We start from the raw sequence: 18,753 nt of genomic DNA, 5'->3' as shown, positions 1-18,753 counted from the left end.
AAGCCAGTCTGAGTATCTGGGCTGTTATCCTCATTTTTGGTTGATTGACCAACTGTGCTGAGAGGTTCCTTGCATAATTCTGCTGAGTTAAGTTTAACAGCAAGTCTGCCTGAAAACAAGTGAGGAGCATGACTTGAGAACCACCCACCTGCCAACATTTGGGGATTAAAGCAAAAGCCATTTTTTTCTGAGATCCTCTTTTTACTGCCTCTTTTTACTTTTTTTTTTTTTATCTGGGCAGTAGAGTTCAAACTGTAAAGCCCTTGACTAACGTTAAGAGGATTCCCTCAACCAGGGAAGAGATGCCATCATGAGGGAAAAAAAGCGTATGGGAAGCAGACTGACACCCAGACATAATCTCTGGAGGGGTCAAAGATCTGGGACGCTTTATTTTGTTCTCCGAGGGTCCAGTTTGCAGGAAGGAACACGGGACTGGGAAAGTTGTGTTTCCAGATACTTAACAGATTTTTTTCTTTTTTTTTTTTTTTTTTTCTGCAGGCAGACAGACTGTATAGTTCCATTCATAAATGAATTAAACTCCACTGAAAAGCAGCGTAGATGGTTTGCTCTCACTACTCCTACAGCAAGGCTGTTGAAGAACATCAAGGATAGCCAAGAGTCTTTGTCTTATTTCTAGCTAAATTTATTCTCAGTTATTTTAAGACCATATGCTCCTATACAACATTGTTATTCAGCACCAGTAACTGCAGACACATGTACACTTGCTATTTTAAGATCCTTTTTCTCTTATTATTTATTCTTGCTATGTTATTCTGCTTTCCAGTTTTCCATTATACCTTCAGTAACATTTGAACCTGTTGGTCAGTTGCAATCCAGTTCAGGAGACAGAAATTAGTTCTTCCAGCTCCACTGAAGATCAGCACAGCATACAAAGCCCGAGAGGGGAAAGGATGCAGTGGGGACCAAATACTTCCATTTGGTGTTTGCTCCATGCCCAGCTCATACTGTGCGGTGGGTTACATAGGATTCAGTTGGAACTGAGTGTGCTGTCCTATAGTGTGAGTTATAAAGAACAAAAGGGGGAAACTGGGGTTATTTTGGTGGGAAGGTTTGGGCTGCAGGACGCAGCCATAGGATACCAAACTCCGCTAGTTTTAACCAGTCACAAAATGATTTCTTTACACTGCTAAGGTTCAGTGGTGCCTGCATTAAAAAAGGCTGCCGTTCATAGTGTGTATTACCATTACAAATTCACAAATGAAAGAGCCACAGGGACTCAACCAAGTCAGGAATACTGGAAAAGCACCGGTCATCCACAGTCCAAGACCCAAGCTGAGAGGGGGAAAACCAGGAGCCTGGACTATAGGGATCTCTTGGAGACAGAAATGCAAGCCCTGTGCCTGTCACTTGAGGAATGGCTCACAGATGCTGAAGCAACTTAGTCCGTTGCTGTGATGGGAACAATTTCCAGTGCTGCAGATGATAGTTGTGAAATTGAGCCAGTGCTTTCATTACCACAAATAGAGACTTCCCCTCTGAAGCACAGAAGCCCTTGCTGATATACATGTTAGAGGTACAGAGGATGACGATTTACATTTCAGACATGAGCCAGGGTCTCACCAGAAAGCAGGGCCAGGGGCTGTACGAACACCACGATTCCACTATTAAAATGATGGCCAACAGGCAAAAGAATTTGATTTCTCCATAGAGTGACAGCTTGACAAATCACCAGCCATTTATTAGATCCTGAATAAAACAGCTGAGGTCAATGCATTGTAAGCAATTTTAATAAACAGTAAACTAGTAAACTGCATGCTGCCAGCAAAAAGTGTTTACAAGATCCCATGGCCTGGCCAGATGTAAGGGGAAACTCTCACAGCAAAAAATACATATAGATTAACCTAATCTTTCCTTCTTTTTCATCTTATGTAGCTACATATCTCTGTCTTGTGTCACTAAAAAACATTTTGCTAACAGGCTGAAGGGCTATTAAAGGTCAAAATGAGGTCCATCCATGAAATCAGCCTACCTTCTTCACTGTATTGATTACCTCCATTTTCCCACTCCTATACAACCTTTACAGGCTCACCCATCTCTTCGTTTTTCAGGAAAATCTCCTTCCAGAAGAGGATCACAAGCTTCTGGTGTACAGAGTGCACCTGAAGACATTCTCATACCAGAAAAAAAGGCAGGCTGATGGAATAAAAGCGAAGTTTAGAATCCCTTTCCCAATTTTCTCCTTTTGCAAACAGGCAACTTTGGTATCGTACCTCTTTCTCCCTTAACTTTTGTCTGTGGACTGTTTGATCCCCATATCAAAGGCTGGGGCCCTGTTACTGGCTGGGAAGATCTGTAACACTGTTGGCACAATCAGGAAAGGTAATGACACTGTCAGCACTTCTGACTGGTTATGGCAGTACTTCAGATCCGCAGTACATTTCCATCAGCAGAAGAAACTGGTAAATGAGTCAGATAGCTCTTTGATGCACACCTACAAAGAAGGCACACAGAGTGCCATTTGCTTTCTGTAACATCAATCATGCAGTAAAGGAAAATACTGCTCCGTGTTTCAAGTTTTCTTACTTTTGGTCTTTTTGGAACACTTCAGTCAGCAGTGCTCTTGCTTAGCTTCTAAGAGGCTCACAGTGCTAGCGCTTCTCTGGCTGTTCTCAGCTTTCCACGGCCCTCTCAGTCACCTCCTGTGACAAATCTGGGCTTCTCTGCTGAAACCTGCATGTACACTTTTCCTTGGGCACACGGCTCCCCCGGCAAAGCCTTCACACTTTGACTCTTGGCTGAGCTCTGCAGAGCCTGACCTGCTTTGCCTCAGATGCTGTTTCAGCTACTTTACTTGAAAAGGAGCACAGCTGCTTCTAGCACCCATTCTGAAGGGAAAGAGGCCGCTGAAGACACTAGTTCTTTTTTCTAAAACTAGTGCAAGTGCTCCTTTTCTTCCTTCCCCATCATAAACCTTTTTGTCACCATCATTTATATCAATCATTCACTGTTTGTGCTCCAGAACAGCTGTCCTGACACAGACTGGGGCAGCAGCCCATCTGTGAGTAGGACCATTAATATATAATTAGGAAAGAGTGTGTGAAACAGGGCACTTACAAAGAGTTCCTCTCCAGTAATCCCCTCTCAGACTGCAGCAGTCTCTAGTTCATGGACTTTCTGAGCTTTAGTTTGCATTTGCCTGATCATGTTTAATACTCTTTAATACTTCTTTTGGTTTTAAATCTGAAGCCTCATAGTTCAATTTCAGGCCTCTGGTTCCTGCCTTTTGACAAGTCATCCTAGCCATGACTTTATATACAGTGATCATAGCCCTTAATCACTCTTTCCCGAGCTGAGACGAATGCTGTCCTAGTCACTACCTTGTCATTAAAAAAAAAAGGCCAATTCATACCTCTCAACAATCTTGCCCATCTTGCTTTGAACCTTCTCTTGTTTACGCAGCTTGGACAGAAAACTGCCAGTTTCAGTGCTGCTTACATAATTCTGACAGAAGTCTTCAAATGCTGGAAGTTATCAGATAAATGTTTGCTGTTAAACTTTTAAGAAAATCAATACATACCTATTTCTACTGTAATCATTTCTTTCAACACTTTCTAGCATCTTTCCTCTTTTGAAACAAAGCCTGAATTTTGGACAAAGCTGTTGGACAGTGAGCCTGTAATTTTTAGGGTCAGTTTACTTCTTAAACTCTATGTAGCTTATTTTAAGGAAGCTACTTGTCCACTGTCAGTGTCATAAAAAAAACCAACAAAAAGACAAAAAGTTGTGTTATGAAGTTAACGTAGCAGACAGGAAGTTCCATTGCTGAACTGAACCTGAGAAAATATCTAGTCGATAAAATGCTCAATGCCAGGTACGTTTGAAGGGGCCCCATTAAGGAGAGTAGACAGAAGAGACCACCAAATAGAATGAAGCTTATGAAGCAACAAAGCTTTATACAGTTTCAGAAACAAAGCTAATCAATTCTAGCTGCTTATACATCCTTACCATTTCCAAGTTACCATGACTGGGAAGTACCAAATATGATCACAGTGGGGAAAAAAATATAGCATTGCATTTTCATCTAGAACAAGACAACTGCAGTAATTAGATGTGTGGGCATTCCTTGCTGCTAAGGCTACGATCTGGATTTCATGCCTCAATAGCAGAGTGCCAGATGAGAGGAAACAGCTTGTTTAAAATTGCCCAGACAAGGATTACAGGCTTGTCTCACTGAGAGAATGATGTATTTTCAGCCTAAATTCTTTCCCGCATCTCCTTTTCCAAAGACCCTTTATCTGTTGCCATAGAGACCATTTCCACTCCACTCTTTTCCCTTGCACAGGTTCTATTCTGGGCGATCACCACCTCGGCTGCCCAGGCTGTGCCTCCTGCCCAGGAGCAGTCATGGGGCAATAGTAAACCTGAACATCTGCCACCACACTGGTAGCAGAATTGCTTTATATTTTTATCCACAGAACCAGTACATAATTGGGAGGATAAGCTGTAGCTAACCCAGCACATGAAAACGTGGGCGTGCATCACGACTGCCAAACCTACTAGGATGCCTTTTTGTCCTTTAAAGGCAACTGTCACATCAATCACACCTCTCATTTATTTTTTTTTCCTTGGTTTTGCTGTAATGGAGATTATTAGAAGCAATGGAGAAACAAAAAGGAGTCACTTTCTCTTCACCGGTCACTTTTGCAGCGATAGCCCCCGCGCCTGTGCTGTACACCTGGGGGAGCCGCTCGCACGGCAACAGCCAGGGCCGGGCAACGGCTGAGCAGCGATGACCGCGCAAAGGCAAATGGCCCGGGGCAGCCGGGGCAGGACAGGGCTGGGGCAGACTCCGGCCTTCGCGGGTTTCACCTCCAGAGACCCCCAGGACCCACCTCAGCCGAGGGGAGCGGCCGCCGCCCCGGGGCCTGACAGGAGAGGCCCCTCTTCCGCTGGCTTTCGGCGCTGATTTTGTACAGCACGTTATTTGTTTTTTTTTCCCCACTCGTCGGGGAAGAGGCGTTTGGGAGGGATGGCAGAGAGCGGGCGCCGGCCGCTCTGCACCCCGCCGGTGCGGCCCCGACGGGAGGCGCGGCCATGGCGGCCTCAGAGGACGCCGCCGCTCCGCCCCCCCGAGCGCGCGCACCCCCCCCTCCGCTCCCCCCTCCCACCGCAGAACCCGGAGCATGCGCAGCGCGGCCGGCGGGGGCGTCACGTCAGTGCCCGCCTCCGCGGCGGGACCGAGCTCGGTGATTGGCCCGCGGCCGAGCGGAAGCGGCCCCGCCCCCGGCCTGTGGCGGGAAGGGCCGGTGGGGCCTGCGGTGCGGCGTGCGCGCGCCGTGCGGCCTAACGGCTGTGCTGAGGCGGGGGAGGCTGCGAGGGGCCGGGCCCCGCCGGAGCCATGCAGGCCTTCCTCAAAGGCCCGTCCGCCATCAGCACCAAGCCCCCCGCTGCCAAGGAGAAGGGCGCGGCGGGGAGCAGCGGGGAGGGCAAGAGGCTCAAACCCGTCCCCTGGGTGGAGAAATAGTAAGGGCTCTCCGGGGGCGGCGGGGTCGTGAGGGGGCGTTCTGTCTGGAGGGGGCGTGTGGAGGAGGGAGTGGGTGCGCGGCGAAGGGGGTTGCAGCTGGAGGTGTCTCCACCCGGGACAGCAGCTTCAGCTGTGTCAGTTGCAGGGGAAAACCAGCACCGTGAAGTGAGTAAGAGCCCGTTGTCGGTGTTACTGAGCGGAAGGTGCCTCCGTGGCCCGTGTCACGCAGCGTGGCTCCATCGCCGTGCCTTGGTGCTAAACTGCTTTAGGTGCTTCCTTTCTGAAAAGTCCTTATCGGCTCACAGAGTGGTGGAGTATTGCAGTCTGCAGTACAGCTCTGCTTCTCAGCCCAGCTCGGGCGGGTGTTTACAATAGAAATAGACAAACAGCTTCCTGAGAAATGACATCACCTCAGTTCCACGGAGCAGAGCCATTAGATGGATTCCCTGGTGTCATTTCGACCTCAGCTACAAGATTTGCTGTAATTCTTCAGTGCCCAATGTAATCGGAAAGGGAAATGTTGTTTTTCTCAACGTTAATTTTCTTCCCAAACTTTGTTAGCTAATAACTTGCTTTTAACCTCCTTTTATTTAGTCGCCCCAGAAATGTGGATGAAGTCGCCTTCCAGGATGAAGTTGTTGCTGTGCTGAAAAAGTCCTTGGAAGGGGCTGATGTGAGTGTAATGATAACATCTGCTCACTTGAGGCAGAAGGTTTAGCCAGTAGTAATGAAAACTTCTCTTTTCTAACTCAGCAATGATCATTTTTTACAGTGGTACTTTACAAACCAGCTAAAATGGCTTCGTTGTTGTGATATATGTGTGAATTTTGGGATGTTTCCAGCCCTCTAAACATTATAAAACTGTCACCTCTGTGATGCTGTTCGGAATTATTCTGGAAAAGCTTAATTGGTAAAATAGTTTCAAATCTGGAAAGGCTTTTGTTGTGTCTACACTACTATTCAGCTGGTGCTTTTGACATTTGTGTTTAAGAGGAGAGGGGAAATTTTTCTTTCACAGAAAAGTCTGGATTGCCAGTCGTTCCTAAACAGTTCTAGTGATCTGTCAGTACTTCTACAAAACTGCTAAACATCAAAAGAAATACACTGTTTGCTAACGAGGGAAGTTCAAGTGCAGGTCTACTACTATGATAGTGATCCACAAACTTCTTAGGTTAGTTTCCAAGTAAGACTCTCAGGCTTTAAAAAGCTCAGTATGACAGTTTCACTAACTTCACTGCAGTGTTGGCACCCGAGACCTACAAATATAAAGAGGATGAGCAAAGCATTTTCAGTTGCTTTTGTTTACGCTTCTATTTGCTTCTGGAAAAAAAATATAGTAAATATTCAGTGTGAAAGGTGATTATTTCCTCCAAAGCAGGTGATGGGGAGGTGGAGGGACTGAAGGGAGAAATAAAGCAAGTAGCCAGAAATGGCTGTGCTTTCTTGACATCTGCAAAATCTGGACAATTCCTTTCCTGACTCTTTTGCTTCACGTTTCACCTAGAAGGGTCATTCTTGTGTTCTAAAAGCTGTTTCTGTTTTCATGGACTGCTGGTGCCCGCTGTAGTGACTGATGGCTGTTCTGAAAATGACATTTGTGATATGGCTGGCTGCTCACCAAGAGCTAAAAGGAGCAATTTGGACAATTTTCAGAGTTTTAATGCAAGAAGCCTTTCACACTCTGATGTGCCGTATGCATGGGTAGTCTTTGGTATTTGAAAATTTTATCTTACGACAGTTTACTTTGCAGTTCTGGTTTTGACTAATATGAGTCAATTTCTATCTGAAAATATTAATTTAATCATAACTTGCAAAAGTAGAAGTACTTTAGAAGTACTTTATTTGTTTGAGCATAGGGAGCCAAAATGGAGCTGGGATGACAGAGCTGGGAAAGACTTGTATAATTCCTGTCCTTTGTTCCTGTCTCCAGCTTCAGTTTGAGAAGGCTGTTGCAATGTGACCTTGTCATGTAATGTTTTACCCATAGAAATCTGGGTTTCAACAGCAATGATATTTGTACAGTTGAGGTAATTAGTAAGGAACTATTAACAGCTGAGGAGAAATGAGGTGCTGCCACCTATTCTGTCTGGACATATCAGTCGTGTAACATCGCTTAGGTGATGGGTTGTGAAGTTCTATTTTGAGCAACAGCTATTTAAAACCTGACAGCTTCTATATCAGCAATGTTTCTGGGATTATGAGCCCAGTACACTTGTGTTGACTTTCTGCCTCCTGAGTTTAAAAGTCAAATTACAACTTCTACATATGGATCCAGGCTACCCAAATGGATCATACCTATGGATCATAGCTACCCAAACTCAGCAGGGCATTTGAGAACAAAATCATGCAAGTACTCTAAAATATTCGATGCTTTTAAAATTTGGACATTTTTGTTAGTTCTCGAAAGGACTCATTCCATCAAAAAGGCAAAAGTGTAATTTAAGCTCTGAGGTGGCTGGTACTTATTTCAGAAGTTCTTATTGAATTTGGAGATCTGGGGAGGTCAGAGAAACAGCTGTGACAACACTGTAGGTTTGTGTAATGTGCTTTATTTAAACCTTAGTGGTGAAAATGGAGAGCCAGTCCTTTGTTGGTTGGCCTGTAAGTATTTGTGGCCCTTGGTTTGGGAGCTGCTAAATGGAGCAGGACTTCTAAGTCCCTGAAATATCTCCATCTGCAATAGCGGGCATCTGTCTTGTTATAAACTGGGGAGACCAGACTCCCAAGTGGTTTTGAACTGGAGGAATTGGTTTCTGGCTGCCAAGAGTGTTGATCTGTTGTTGTTTTTTGCAAGGAAACTGACAGGTGCCGGAGCGTTGTGCAGTTTCCTTTACTTGATGACATCAGAAGGACCCAGAGGGAGTTGAGGGATTATCACTGCAATTTACATCTCCATTTGAACTGAAACTTCTAGAAAAGGACTTGGGGTTTGCACTCTACGTGGTAACTTTCCTGCGAGCAGGATGATGCCTGCAGGTATCCTGCTTGCCCCTGGCAGGAATGGAAAACTGGATAACCAGATCGGGTTGCAGCCTGTTTAAAAATACTGCCACAGTTACATAAAGGATTAGGCTGGGCTTGGCGCAGAAGCGAAGATACTGGTGATAACTTCAGCGAGAAACAAGCATATATGAGGCTGAAACAGAAACAGTAGTAAAGTATGGGTTTAGCAGAATTAGGAAACAAATTCTTATGAAAGCTTCTTACCTGCTAATGCTTGTTTGGAGAACTGGTAGAGTCCGGATTAGCAAAGAGGCATGAAATTATGACTCTCCATGAAAATGCCTACCCTTGCAGTGTGCTAACCTAACGTGGTTGTTGGTGAATATTCGGCTATCATTCAGTAAACATTTCTTCTCCCTGGAGCTTTCCTAAAAGATACAGCGGGATAATAATGTTGTGGTATCTAATTAAACTTGAAAAAAATGTTTGCTAGTACGGAATGCTGTTTGCTCTTTAGTAACTAGGGAAACAAGCAAGGAAGGACTGGCAGAAAGAGCAGGCAAAACTCGCAATGGATTTATTTACTCTGAATTGATTGAAGATTGAAATTCTTCTGTCTGTACTTTTACAGAAAAGTTGTGTCTGTGTAGTTGAGTCTGTTCTCTGTGTCTTGTCTCAGTTGTTAAAATGGGATGCTTGTTACCAAACTGGTCTGTCTCTACTTCGTGTTCTCATTATGGATTGTGTACTCCTGCATTTTGCTCTGCTCTTTGGATGTCTTTGGTTTTGCTGTTCCCATTCTGTCTGCAGTGCTTGCTATATGCAGCATAAAATTCTCTAATTTTAGTGGAGTCTTATTTTTAAAAATAGAATTTTTATTAAGAGCTGGAAATCAAGTCAGACGGAGAGGTTTGTCTGTTTGCTATTGATGGGAGGGGACTCTTGGATTCTTGTTCTAAGAACGTATAACTGGAACATTCCCTACTGTCAAAGGCAGCAGTTTTAAAGTGCAGCCTGATAATTTGTAAGAGTTATTACTTGAAATAGTAATACAGAAAGCTATCACTCCTATGCTAATTAGGAAGCTTCTTGATTTCAGCCAAAATTTAGTCATGGTAACTTATGCAAATCTGGTTTTGTCGACTTTGTTTTTTGTCCCTGTGTTACTCTGATGTATTTATGGAGATCAGTCATATTCCTTCTTGGCTTTTGTTTTGCTGAACTAACGAAATCAAACTCTTAAAGTCACTTCTCATAAGACAGGCTCTTTGCTCCTTCAATCACCTTTCACAGTTTGGATTCGTCAGCCTTGACTAAGGCTGGCCTGAACTGTGTGTAGGTTTCCAGGTGAAGTCCTGTTCGCCCTGTGTTGGTATTTGTGATTTTCCATCTGTGTTGAACCTGCATATCCTGGGACCACCGTGTTACACAGCTATTATACCGTTCCTCTGAATGACAGACAAAAGAAAGCCAGCTTGTATTTTATTCCAGCTGATGAATTCCGGGCATCTAGCAGATATTTAGTTCTGTTCTCAAATTGTGAGATTTTATGCTTTGTGCTGCTAAATGTCATCATATACTATTCCTGCAGTCTTTGCTGTGCTGCTTTGATCTTCCTGTATCAGCATACTTCTTTAATGCATTCCTATTTTTTCATGCTGAGGTTATTAATTAGATTATTTGAAAGATCACTTAACGTGATCTCTTTAAGAAATGCCACTGGTCTCCTCCTTCTCTGGAAAATCCACGGATGGAGGTAGAAACGTGCCAGGGCTGTGCAGCGCGGTCAGTGGCGGGGAGCATCTGTGTGGTTAGTGGTGGGTGCCTCTGCATTGCGCTCGCTGCAGGGCAGTGCCAGCATTCACCACCTCCCTTCTGCTCACTGCAGTGGAGTTCGTGGCAGCACAGGATTCTCAGCATGGCTTGAAAAGGCAGTCTGGGGAGATGAGATCGGACAAGATACTCAACCTGTGCCAGATTTTGTCACAGCTGCACTGCTAATAGTATCCAGACTGTTTGAAGGGCATCCTTGGATAAATGTGCATGTCACTGCAGTCATAACAAGTTCTGTAGGTTTCACTGATCTCAGACCTGACCTGCAGGGAATATACCAAGATGAAATAGAAATTAAAGTATCAATTTTGATAGAACACATGATAGTGCCACCAAATAACAGCTTGTTCATGCTGTGTTATAAAAAGCAACTGTTTGTCTTCCTTTTGAGCACTATGTGCAATGACCTAGAAGTGAAAGACTTTGATATTATTTACCAGGAGGAGTAGAGAGTTTCTGTTCTGTCAGGTGCTCGGATTTTCAGTAGTTTTCCTCTCTGTGGTTTGTTTTGTTTACTTGCTTTTTTTAAAAAATACTGCCTTGCTGTTTCAGCTTCCCAACCTGTTGTTCTATGGCCCACCTGGAACTGGGAAGACTTCCACGATTCTAGCAGCGGCCAGAGAGCTGTATGGGTAAGCTGGGTCAAGTGGCTTTGGTGTAATCTACGGTCACGGCTTCTAACCGTGTGGCAGAGTGCCTCTGGTCATTGCCTGTTCTTATTTAGCTTCCAGGTCTTTTTCAGCAATATCTTCACATTCTAATTCAGCTCTAATGTAAGATTTCTTTCTCGTTTGTCCTGTCTGTTACCAATACAGACTTCCATGGCTGCTAGTCTCCCACGTTGTAACCCCACAGCAAAGAGTATGAAAAGAAATGCCTTGCATATGCCTTACTGAACTTTGTAAAGGAATTCCAACTTTAACAGTATATCCAGTAAGCTGTTAGCTACACCTAGATCTCAAAGCACTTCATAAAACACCTGCATTGTAATCTTTCCATTGTGCACCACTGAATTGTGTCTGGAATTAATTCTGGGAGTCAGACTAAAACTCAGCATGTGTACATCCATCAGCTCACTTGTAACACTTGGGAGTTCTGGAGCAGTGAATTCAGTGACCCAGGAGCACAAAATGGACGAGAAGGTGGTTTGAGTCATCTAATCATGACTTTAGTCCCTCCCCCTGCCCCCCATCAGCATCTTTAATTTTTGGTTCATGCCATTTTTTGGAAAGAACCACTTCTAGTTTAATAGTAGGAAGACAACTCCACTTGTGTGTCCATTTGAATTCCCAGAACTCAAAATCCACTGTCTTCATTTTTTCTCTTTTGTAGTCAGAGGTGGTGCTGTATAGTTCTGCTGCTAAATGCTGCCCATATTATACTCGCTAGAGATTTCTTTCTGGTAGTATTGGAGTAGCAGAGCAGCACCAGTGACTGCATCAGGGCTTTTTACTTGATCTTCCACATTGCTCTCAGTGTATAAGCAGGAAGGCATACGGTGCTCTCAACTTCTGAAGCCAACTTCCTACCTTTTTTTCCTCAATAACTGATGTAACTTTACGCTTCACTGTTTCCTATAGTCTGGGAGGCAATTGTGAAAAATAGCTAATGGAAATTCATACCCAACATCTAATGATCTCAGTTTAATTGTCTTTCTACAAAGTATGTTATTTAGTAATGCTGGCAAAAATCATACCTGCCATTTGAGAAGGCCCAAAGGACTGTTGATATACTTTATAATGTTAGCTGCTAACGCTTGTAATGATACATATTGTAATAAAAATTTTGCAGGCCTGAATTATTCCGGCAAAGAGTCCTTGAGTTAAATGCTTCTGATGAGCGTGGGATACAAGTGATTCGGGAAAAAGTGAAGGCTTTTGCTCAGCTCACTGCGTCTGGAAGCCGCTCAGAGTAAGTGCTGGATCAAAGCTGGCTCTGATGGACTTCCTTGCATAGGACAAAGCCCGTGGCTGCTTTTGTTTAGGTGAACTTTATAAAATATAAATGATGGGTCAGCATTGCTCAGAAGCTTGCAACACATGCAGTGTTTTGGCTAAGCTTTGACTTGATGTAGCTCTGTGTCAACTGTTTGAATACCTGGGAGGAACATTTACTGGTGCTGTTAGAGACAGGGAGAACCCCAAAAGATCCCGCCTTCTGGATTTGGTGCCATGCTGTTGCCTCGGCAAGTGTTGTCTGAGTACCATGGAAAAGCTGCTTTGGGTAAATTGTGGTGGAAATGACTTCTTCAGTACCTCTGATCTGCAGCAGCTCATACAAGACAGGTGGTAGTTTATGAGATGCTAACGAGGTTGTGGTGTGAGGAGGTGAGAAGCCCTGTGCAGGGGAAGCTGTACGTGTGGAAAAAACAGATTTGGGAAGTAGCTGGAAGAAACTGCCTGCCAGGAGTGTCTGTGTACTGAAAGCAGTCTGCTGCAGTGTTCTTTAAAGTTCAGGGAGTTGGAAGGCCTGTAAAGAGAAGAGCTGCATTAGTTGGTAAAAGAAGAAACTTAAAGCAAAAGTACATCTTTTTTAAAAAGGTCTTTTGCAGTATTCAGGTGCTGATCTTTCTACGGGAACTCAGTCCTCCCCGTTATTGCAAATATTAGTCCTTTATCTAAAAGTAATAAAAAAGATTGAATCTCTGAATGTGTTCTATTTATTGGGCATAAATACATAAGTAAAATATGACTTGCTATTTGCAGTGTTTGTTTTTTTTTCCTTGGTCTATACGTTGCACGTCTCCTGGATAACAGATCTCTCATTTTTCAGTGGTAAAGTTTGTCCTCCTTTTAAAATTGTAATCCTGGATGAAGCAGACTCAATGACTTCAGCAGCCCAGGCAGCCTTAAGGCGCACAATGGAAAAAGAATCGAAAACAACACGTTTCTGCCTAATTTGTAACTACATCAGCAGGTACGAGGGGAATTTGTTGCTTCTTTGGACTTCTTGTTGTTCCTATTCTGTACGATTTATATTTTTTTTCACTGAGAGGTTGAAACCTAAATATTGTCTTCAGTCTTGTATTCACATAGTTGCATCCTTATTAAATGAAAACTAGGTATCAATATTTCTTTTTCCCAGTGTTGCAGTTTTAAGGTTGTGCTGCCCTTTTCTGCCTCGAGAGTGTTGTCTGTAAAGACTTGACCCATGCATTCATGTACCAAGCACTTACCTTCCTCTTTTTGCAGAATAATTGAGCCTTTAACATCACGATGCTCCAAATTCCGCTTCAAGCCTTTGTCAGACAAAATCCAACAGCAGAGGCTACTAGAGGTGTCTGAGAAGGAACATGTGAAAATCAGTAGTGAGGTACGTGGTTGCCATGGAATTGTATTGCTTGATCCAGTGTGTAATTCCATTGTAGTGAAAGGCACTAAGTCAGCAGGCTTTTCCAGCCTGCTCAGTTGTATTAAACAGGAGATAGAAACTCATTTAGATATCATTCTCCTTCCCTAGATGGGATGAATTTTAGGAGTCTTGCTAAAACCAGAGAAATGTCCACCGGAGAAACCTGAGGCAAAACTGTAGGGCTTTGTTCTGTGCTGAGTATATTTGCATTAAACCGTGTTACATTCTGAAACTGCCAGCACACGTTCGTATTAGTAGAGAAGTTGCTTCGTAACTCGCGTGTTGTGCCTGTGACAACCTGCCTTCGGCACTACCTGATGTTTGAAAATCAATGTGCTGAGAAAGCGTACTGGATTTTAATTAACAGAGAACATCTAACTTGGCATTTTCTGACGTTATTTTTCAGGCGGTGTCTTACCTTGTTAAAGTGTCAGAGGGGGACTTAAGAAAAGCAATTACTTTTCTTCAAAGTGCCACTCGCCTCATGGGCGGGAAGGAGATCACGGAGAAGATAGTCACTGAGATCGCTGGGGTAAGCTCTGCGTTAGTTTCTCCTGGCATTAGTCTGGGAAGCGTTTGTGTGGAAAGTGTACCTGCTGCCTGTCTCTCCCTTTCCTCAAAGTTGGATTAAAAAATTGGTTTATCCCCATTAGAATTGCAGCGTGGTATCGATACACCGTCCACCAGAACTGTAAAGGCTGATTCTGTGCACTTACTACGTAGCAAGTGTCCAGCGACTTCCTCCGTGAGGCAAGGACAACGGCAAAATAGCCTCATAATTCCAACTGAAGTTGAAATACTCTGCCCACGAATGCAAAATGTGCTGCCTCTCGGGGGACAGTAGAACTGGAATGTCTTTTCAGCACTTTTATATAGATGTTTGTGTTTCTATGTGTGTATGTAAGTATAGATCCTTGCAAAACACAGTTTGGAAACGCCACAGGGGAGTGACTTTCAGTCACAGCTTGTTTTCAACTTCCCGTTCGCAGTGACGGCGTCTCTCCCAGGATCTGTGTGGGATCTCGCCTCTTAACAAAAGAGCAGTGATGTCTTCTAGAATGACAGGGATAATACTGACAGGGACAGGAGAAACCTGAGAGGAAAGGCGTTTCATAAACCTTGTGTGAAGGTGTTCCTATAGCAACAAAGCACTTATTCCCTGACAGTAAGAAATGTGAGATTAGGAGTCCGGGAGCTGAAGAACAAGTGGGCTTTAATGGGCACGCTGCCCCGGAGGTGCTGCCCTCGTCGCTAATTGTGAGGGTCGTGGGGTCTTCATGTCTCTGGAACCAGAGGCAGTGGCTACTGTGCACATTTTTGGTGCACAGTTTTAAACAGTTTCCTGAGTGAATTTGTTGAGTTTTGTGTATCTAGCTGTAGAGAAGAGCTGGATTTCACTCGCACGCACCTGTAACTCGCAATTGCCAAGAAACCTGGCAGAAATGGCTAATGATAGGAGAGAGAAGCATGAAATTCCGTTATTTAATAATGTTTGTTTAAACCAAAGGAACCCAACTTTATGTCTTCATAAAGACTTCAAGTTCTTGGTTGTACATAACTTTTTGTGACCCTGGAATGACCTTAGTACAAAGGATTAAGAAGGTATTTTTGAAACCAAGCTGTCCCGGCGCTCAACTGAGGGGAGTGACAATGAGGAGAGGGGGAATGTGGGTGGCGCTTCCCTGCTCAGAGCTAAATAACAGCATCTGGCAACTGGGTTTCTTTGATTTACGGTCTGATCTTGTTGTACTGGGCTGTTTTGTACGTCCCTGCTGCGGGACTGGAGAGAAGCCCGATTTGCTGTTTGCCTGGGTGCGGGGTGGCACAGAAAGCGCTGGCTGATCTGACTGCTGAGTCGTCCAGCGAGTCAGTGCCCTGAGCAAGCGACTGGGTGTGGGATTTAGGAAGCTGACACTGACCATTCCCTGTCACTGTGTGTGTTTATTTGAATATCACCAACATAGAAGGAATATTACAGCCTCGCGCTCACTCAGAATTTCACTCGTCTGTCTTATAGCCTTGTTTGAGAGCGGTTGGGTGTGTGGAGGGATGAAATGCTGGAGGGGCCTCCTTCATACGCAGTGTATAGCTGTCACTAAAGCATCAGCTTCAATTTTAAGTTTACAAAGTTGAAGTTAAGAAACGTAACTTCTCGTTACAGGTCATCCCCAAAGAAACAATTGCTGAGCTGCTGTCTGTCTGCCAGAGCGGGTCATTTGAGAAATTGGAAACTCTGGCCAAGGTAGAGTCCCCTTCATGCCTCAGCCAAGGGGGTGGCTGGGTCTCTGCCCCATGAACCCACTGCTGCTGGGAACACTGGGGTTAGTCAGGAGGCGCCTCTCGGGAAGCCTCTGTTCAGATGCTTCTCATGGAACAAAGCTGTAATACCTCCTCAGTTTTAAAATAATTCGCGTTAATCTCAGAGCACACCAGCGAGTCGGTTTGTCTGACAAACTGCAGTGGCTTCAAATAGATCTTGCTGGAGAAGGCACAAGCTGCTGGTTCGTAGAGGTGCATTTCTTTTCTTTAACACAGAAAAGGTTCTTGGTGTCTCTGAAGAACAGGAAATTTCTAATCTGAGTTTGAAAAATAAGGTTGCACCAACTCTTGTTCTGTTTTCATAAACTTCTCTCTGCCTCAGTGGCTTCCTGGACTACCGTTCCCAGGATTTGCTGGATTTGGAACTGGGCATTACTAATTTTTTAAAAAAAAAAGCTATTGTTAGTTGCCATGGTTTTTATTTTATTAGAAGCATTTTGGCCTTGCAGATCTCTGTGTGTCTGAGGCAGCAACTGCCAGATGAAGGAAATCAATCAGAGTAGGTGGCAGTTCCAATGTGAAGACTGTGAAACTGCCACGTGACGCTGTGGATGCAACGCTCCCCTAATTTTAAATAAGGGCAGGTTCAGGGGAGGTTGTTAAACGCTGAAAATGTCTCTAGCCCACAAAATGCCCGAGATGGAAATTGCCAGAGGCTGGAGGGTTATCTGGACAGAAGGATGGCTCTGTGCCCCCAGCCTCTGCCGTGCTCCTGTAGCCGCTCCTGGGTGTTCCCTTTGGGTCGCTGCCGGGCGGGATCCTGGGCTCCAGACAAACTCCTGGTGCCTCCTCTGGAATGGGAACGTTCCGGAGCACATCCTGGTGCACTCCTGCAGTTCAGAGTTTTTCTAGTTGGTTTTCCAGTCAGTAGCATTTCCACTGCTGGATTATTTCCTTTTCCTTCTCTCTCTGACACAGAACCTCATCAACGAAGGGTACGCTGTAGCTCAGCTCGTGAACCAGCTGCACGACGCCGTTGTTGAGAGCGGAGATTACAGCGACAAGCAGAAATCTGCCATCGTCGAGAAACTGGCGGTAAGTCTGCTCCTGGAGTTAAAACCCCTCATCAGTCTCCACCCACTCATTTTTGTTTACTCGCACTCTCTCCCAAGTGTGCGTAATGGTTTATTTGGATTTTTAGTTCTGAATGTTTCCTGGTAGAACCTAAATTTTTGTTCTGAGGAATTTCCTGAGAAGAGATTGAAATCCAGTTCAGTGAATTATTAGCCGTGTTCAACCGTTCTAATGGTCCTCCAGCAAGAGGTTTGTGGGTTTGGTTTTTAAAATAAATTTACAAGGAAAATTAAGGCAGGGTTTCTAAGTCAGCACTTAAACAAATGGCGAGCTGCAAAATGCAACTTTTATTTCACACCCCATAACAAAGGCCTTTAAAAAAAAAAAAAAGGGTTAAGTAACTTCTCTTTAAGGGGGAAGTTTCTGTACCTCCTGTACAGACACTGTCATGTCTTGGGGGCCGGAGAGATGACTCTTCCCCAGGTGTGTGACTGCTGGAATGTCATTGTCAATTAAGCAAGCAGTTGCCAAACTTAGAACCATGGAATCACAGAATGGTTTGGGTTCGAAGGGACCTTAAAGCCCCCCCAGTGCCACCTCCTGCCCTGGGCAGGGACACCTCCCACCAGACCAGGTTGCTCCAAGCCCCGTCCAACCTGGCCTTGAACCCCTCCAGGGATGGGGCAGCCACAGCTTCTCTGGGCAACCTGGGCCAGGGTCTCACCACCCTCACAGCAAAGAACTTCTTCCCCAGATCTTATCTCAATCTCCCCTCTTTCAGTGTCAAACCCTTCCCCCTCCTCCTAGGGCTCCCCTCCCTCATCCAGAGTCCCTCCCCAGCTTTCCTGGAGCCCCTTGAGGGACTGGAAGGGGCTCTAAGGTCTCCCCGGAGCCTTCTCTTCTCCAGGCTGGACCTCCCCCCAACTCTCTCAGCCTGTCCTCCCAGCAGAGGGGCTCCAGCCCTCCCAGCATCTCCGTGGCCTCCTCTGGACTCATTCCAACTTCATGGTGGCCCTCTCTGCTGGGGGGAGGAGAGCGCTGTCTTAAACCCCCCCCCCTTTCCCCTTGGCAGGAAGTGGACAAGTGCTTGGCTGATGGTGCTGACGAGTTCCTGCAGCTGGTGAGTCTCTGCGCCCTGGTGATGCAGCAGCTGACGCACAACGAGTGAGGGGCCGCGCAGGGACACCGCGCTTCCCTACAGCTTTTTGCAATAAAAGCACTGCTGGGCAGTGGGAACAGCTCAGGCTGGAAGAGCAGTTTGTTTATGGGAGGTGAAGAGCGCTCTGGCTGCTGAGGGGCCAGGGATGCTCCTGCAGCCCTGTTCCTTGTGGGAACTTACACGGGGAGAGGTAAATGCATCCAAAGCGGGTGTGTAGGGACTGTAATTAGTCGTTATCAGCTGAGACAGGAGGATGGGTTGTTCCTTTCAGCCCTCATTGCTGCGTTTTGAAAATGCGGCTTGGCCAAAGACCCCACCGTGGAATGAACACAAGGGTTTGGGCTGAACCCAGCTCCTGAGGGAAGATAAAATCACAGAATCATTCAGGTTGGAAAAGACCCTTGGGATCACTGAGTCCAACCATCAACCCCACTCTACAAAGTTCTCCCCAACACCACATCTAAAGGACTCTTTAAACACATCCAGGGATGGTGACTCAACCCCCTCCCTGGGCAGCCTGTTCCAGTGTCTGACCACTCTTGCTGTGAAGAATTGTTCCCTAATGTCCAGTCTAAACCCACCCTGTTGCAGCTTGAAGCCATTCCTTCTTGTTCTATCGCTAATTACCTGTGCAAGGAGACCAGCACCA

General features: G+C 45.2%; 1 protein-coding gene across 2 annotated transcripts; it reads left to right on the top strand.

Annotated features, from left to right (window-relative positions):
* Window positions 1–5,256: 5,256 nt before the first annotated feature.
* Window positions 5,257–18,189, top strand: RFC4 (replication factor C subunit 4). Of its 2 annotated transcripts, XM_074153514.1 has the most exons (11): window positions 5,257–5,484; window positions 6,080–6,158; window positions 10,814–10,893; window positions 12,053–12,172; window positions 13,034–13,177; window positions 13,453–13,573; window positions 14,019–14,144; window positions 15,774–15,854; window positions 16,850–16,966; window positions 17,093–17,194; window positions 18,018–18,185. In XM_074153514.1, exons 1-10 carry the CDS (start codon window positions 5,360–5,362, stop codon window positions 17,156–17,158), a joined length of 1,059 nt encoding a protein of 352 aa, XP_074009615.1. In that variant the 5' UTR covers window positions 5,257–5,359; the 3' UTR covers window positions 17,159–17,194; window positions 18,018–18,185. The 2 variants fall into 2 exon arrangements, with proteins under 2 accessions (XP_074009615.1, XP_074009614.1); XM_074153513.1 differs by lacking the exon at window positions 17,093–17,194 and having other exon boundaries at window positions 18,018–18,189.
* The last annotated feature ends 564 nt before the right edge of the window (window positions 18,190–18,753 follow it).

Source organism: Numenius arquata, chromosome 9 (genome assembly GCF_964106895.1).
Source record: "Numenius arquata chromosome 9, bNumArq3.hap1.1, whole genome shotgun sequence".
NCBI classification, from domain to species: domain Eukaryota; kingdom Metazoa; phylum Chordata; class Aves; order Charadriiformes; family Scolopacidae; genus Numenius; species Numenius arquata.
The sequence above is the reverse complement of the archived record's forward strand: the minus strand, read 5'-3'. Positions and strand labels throughout refer to the sequence as shown.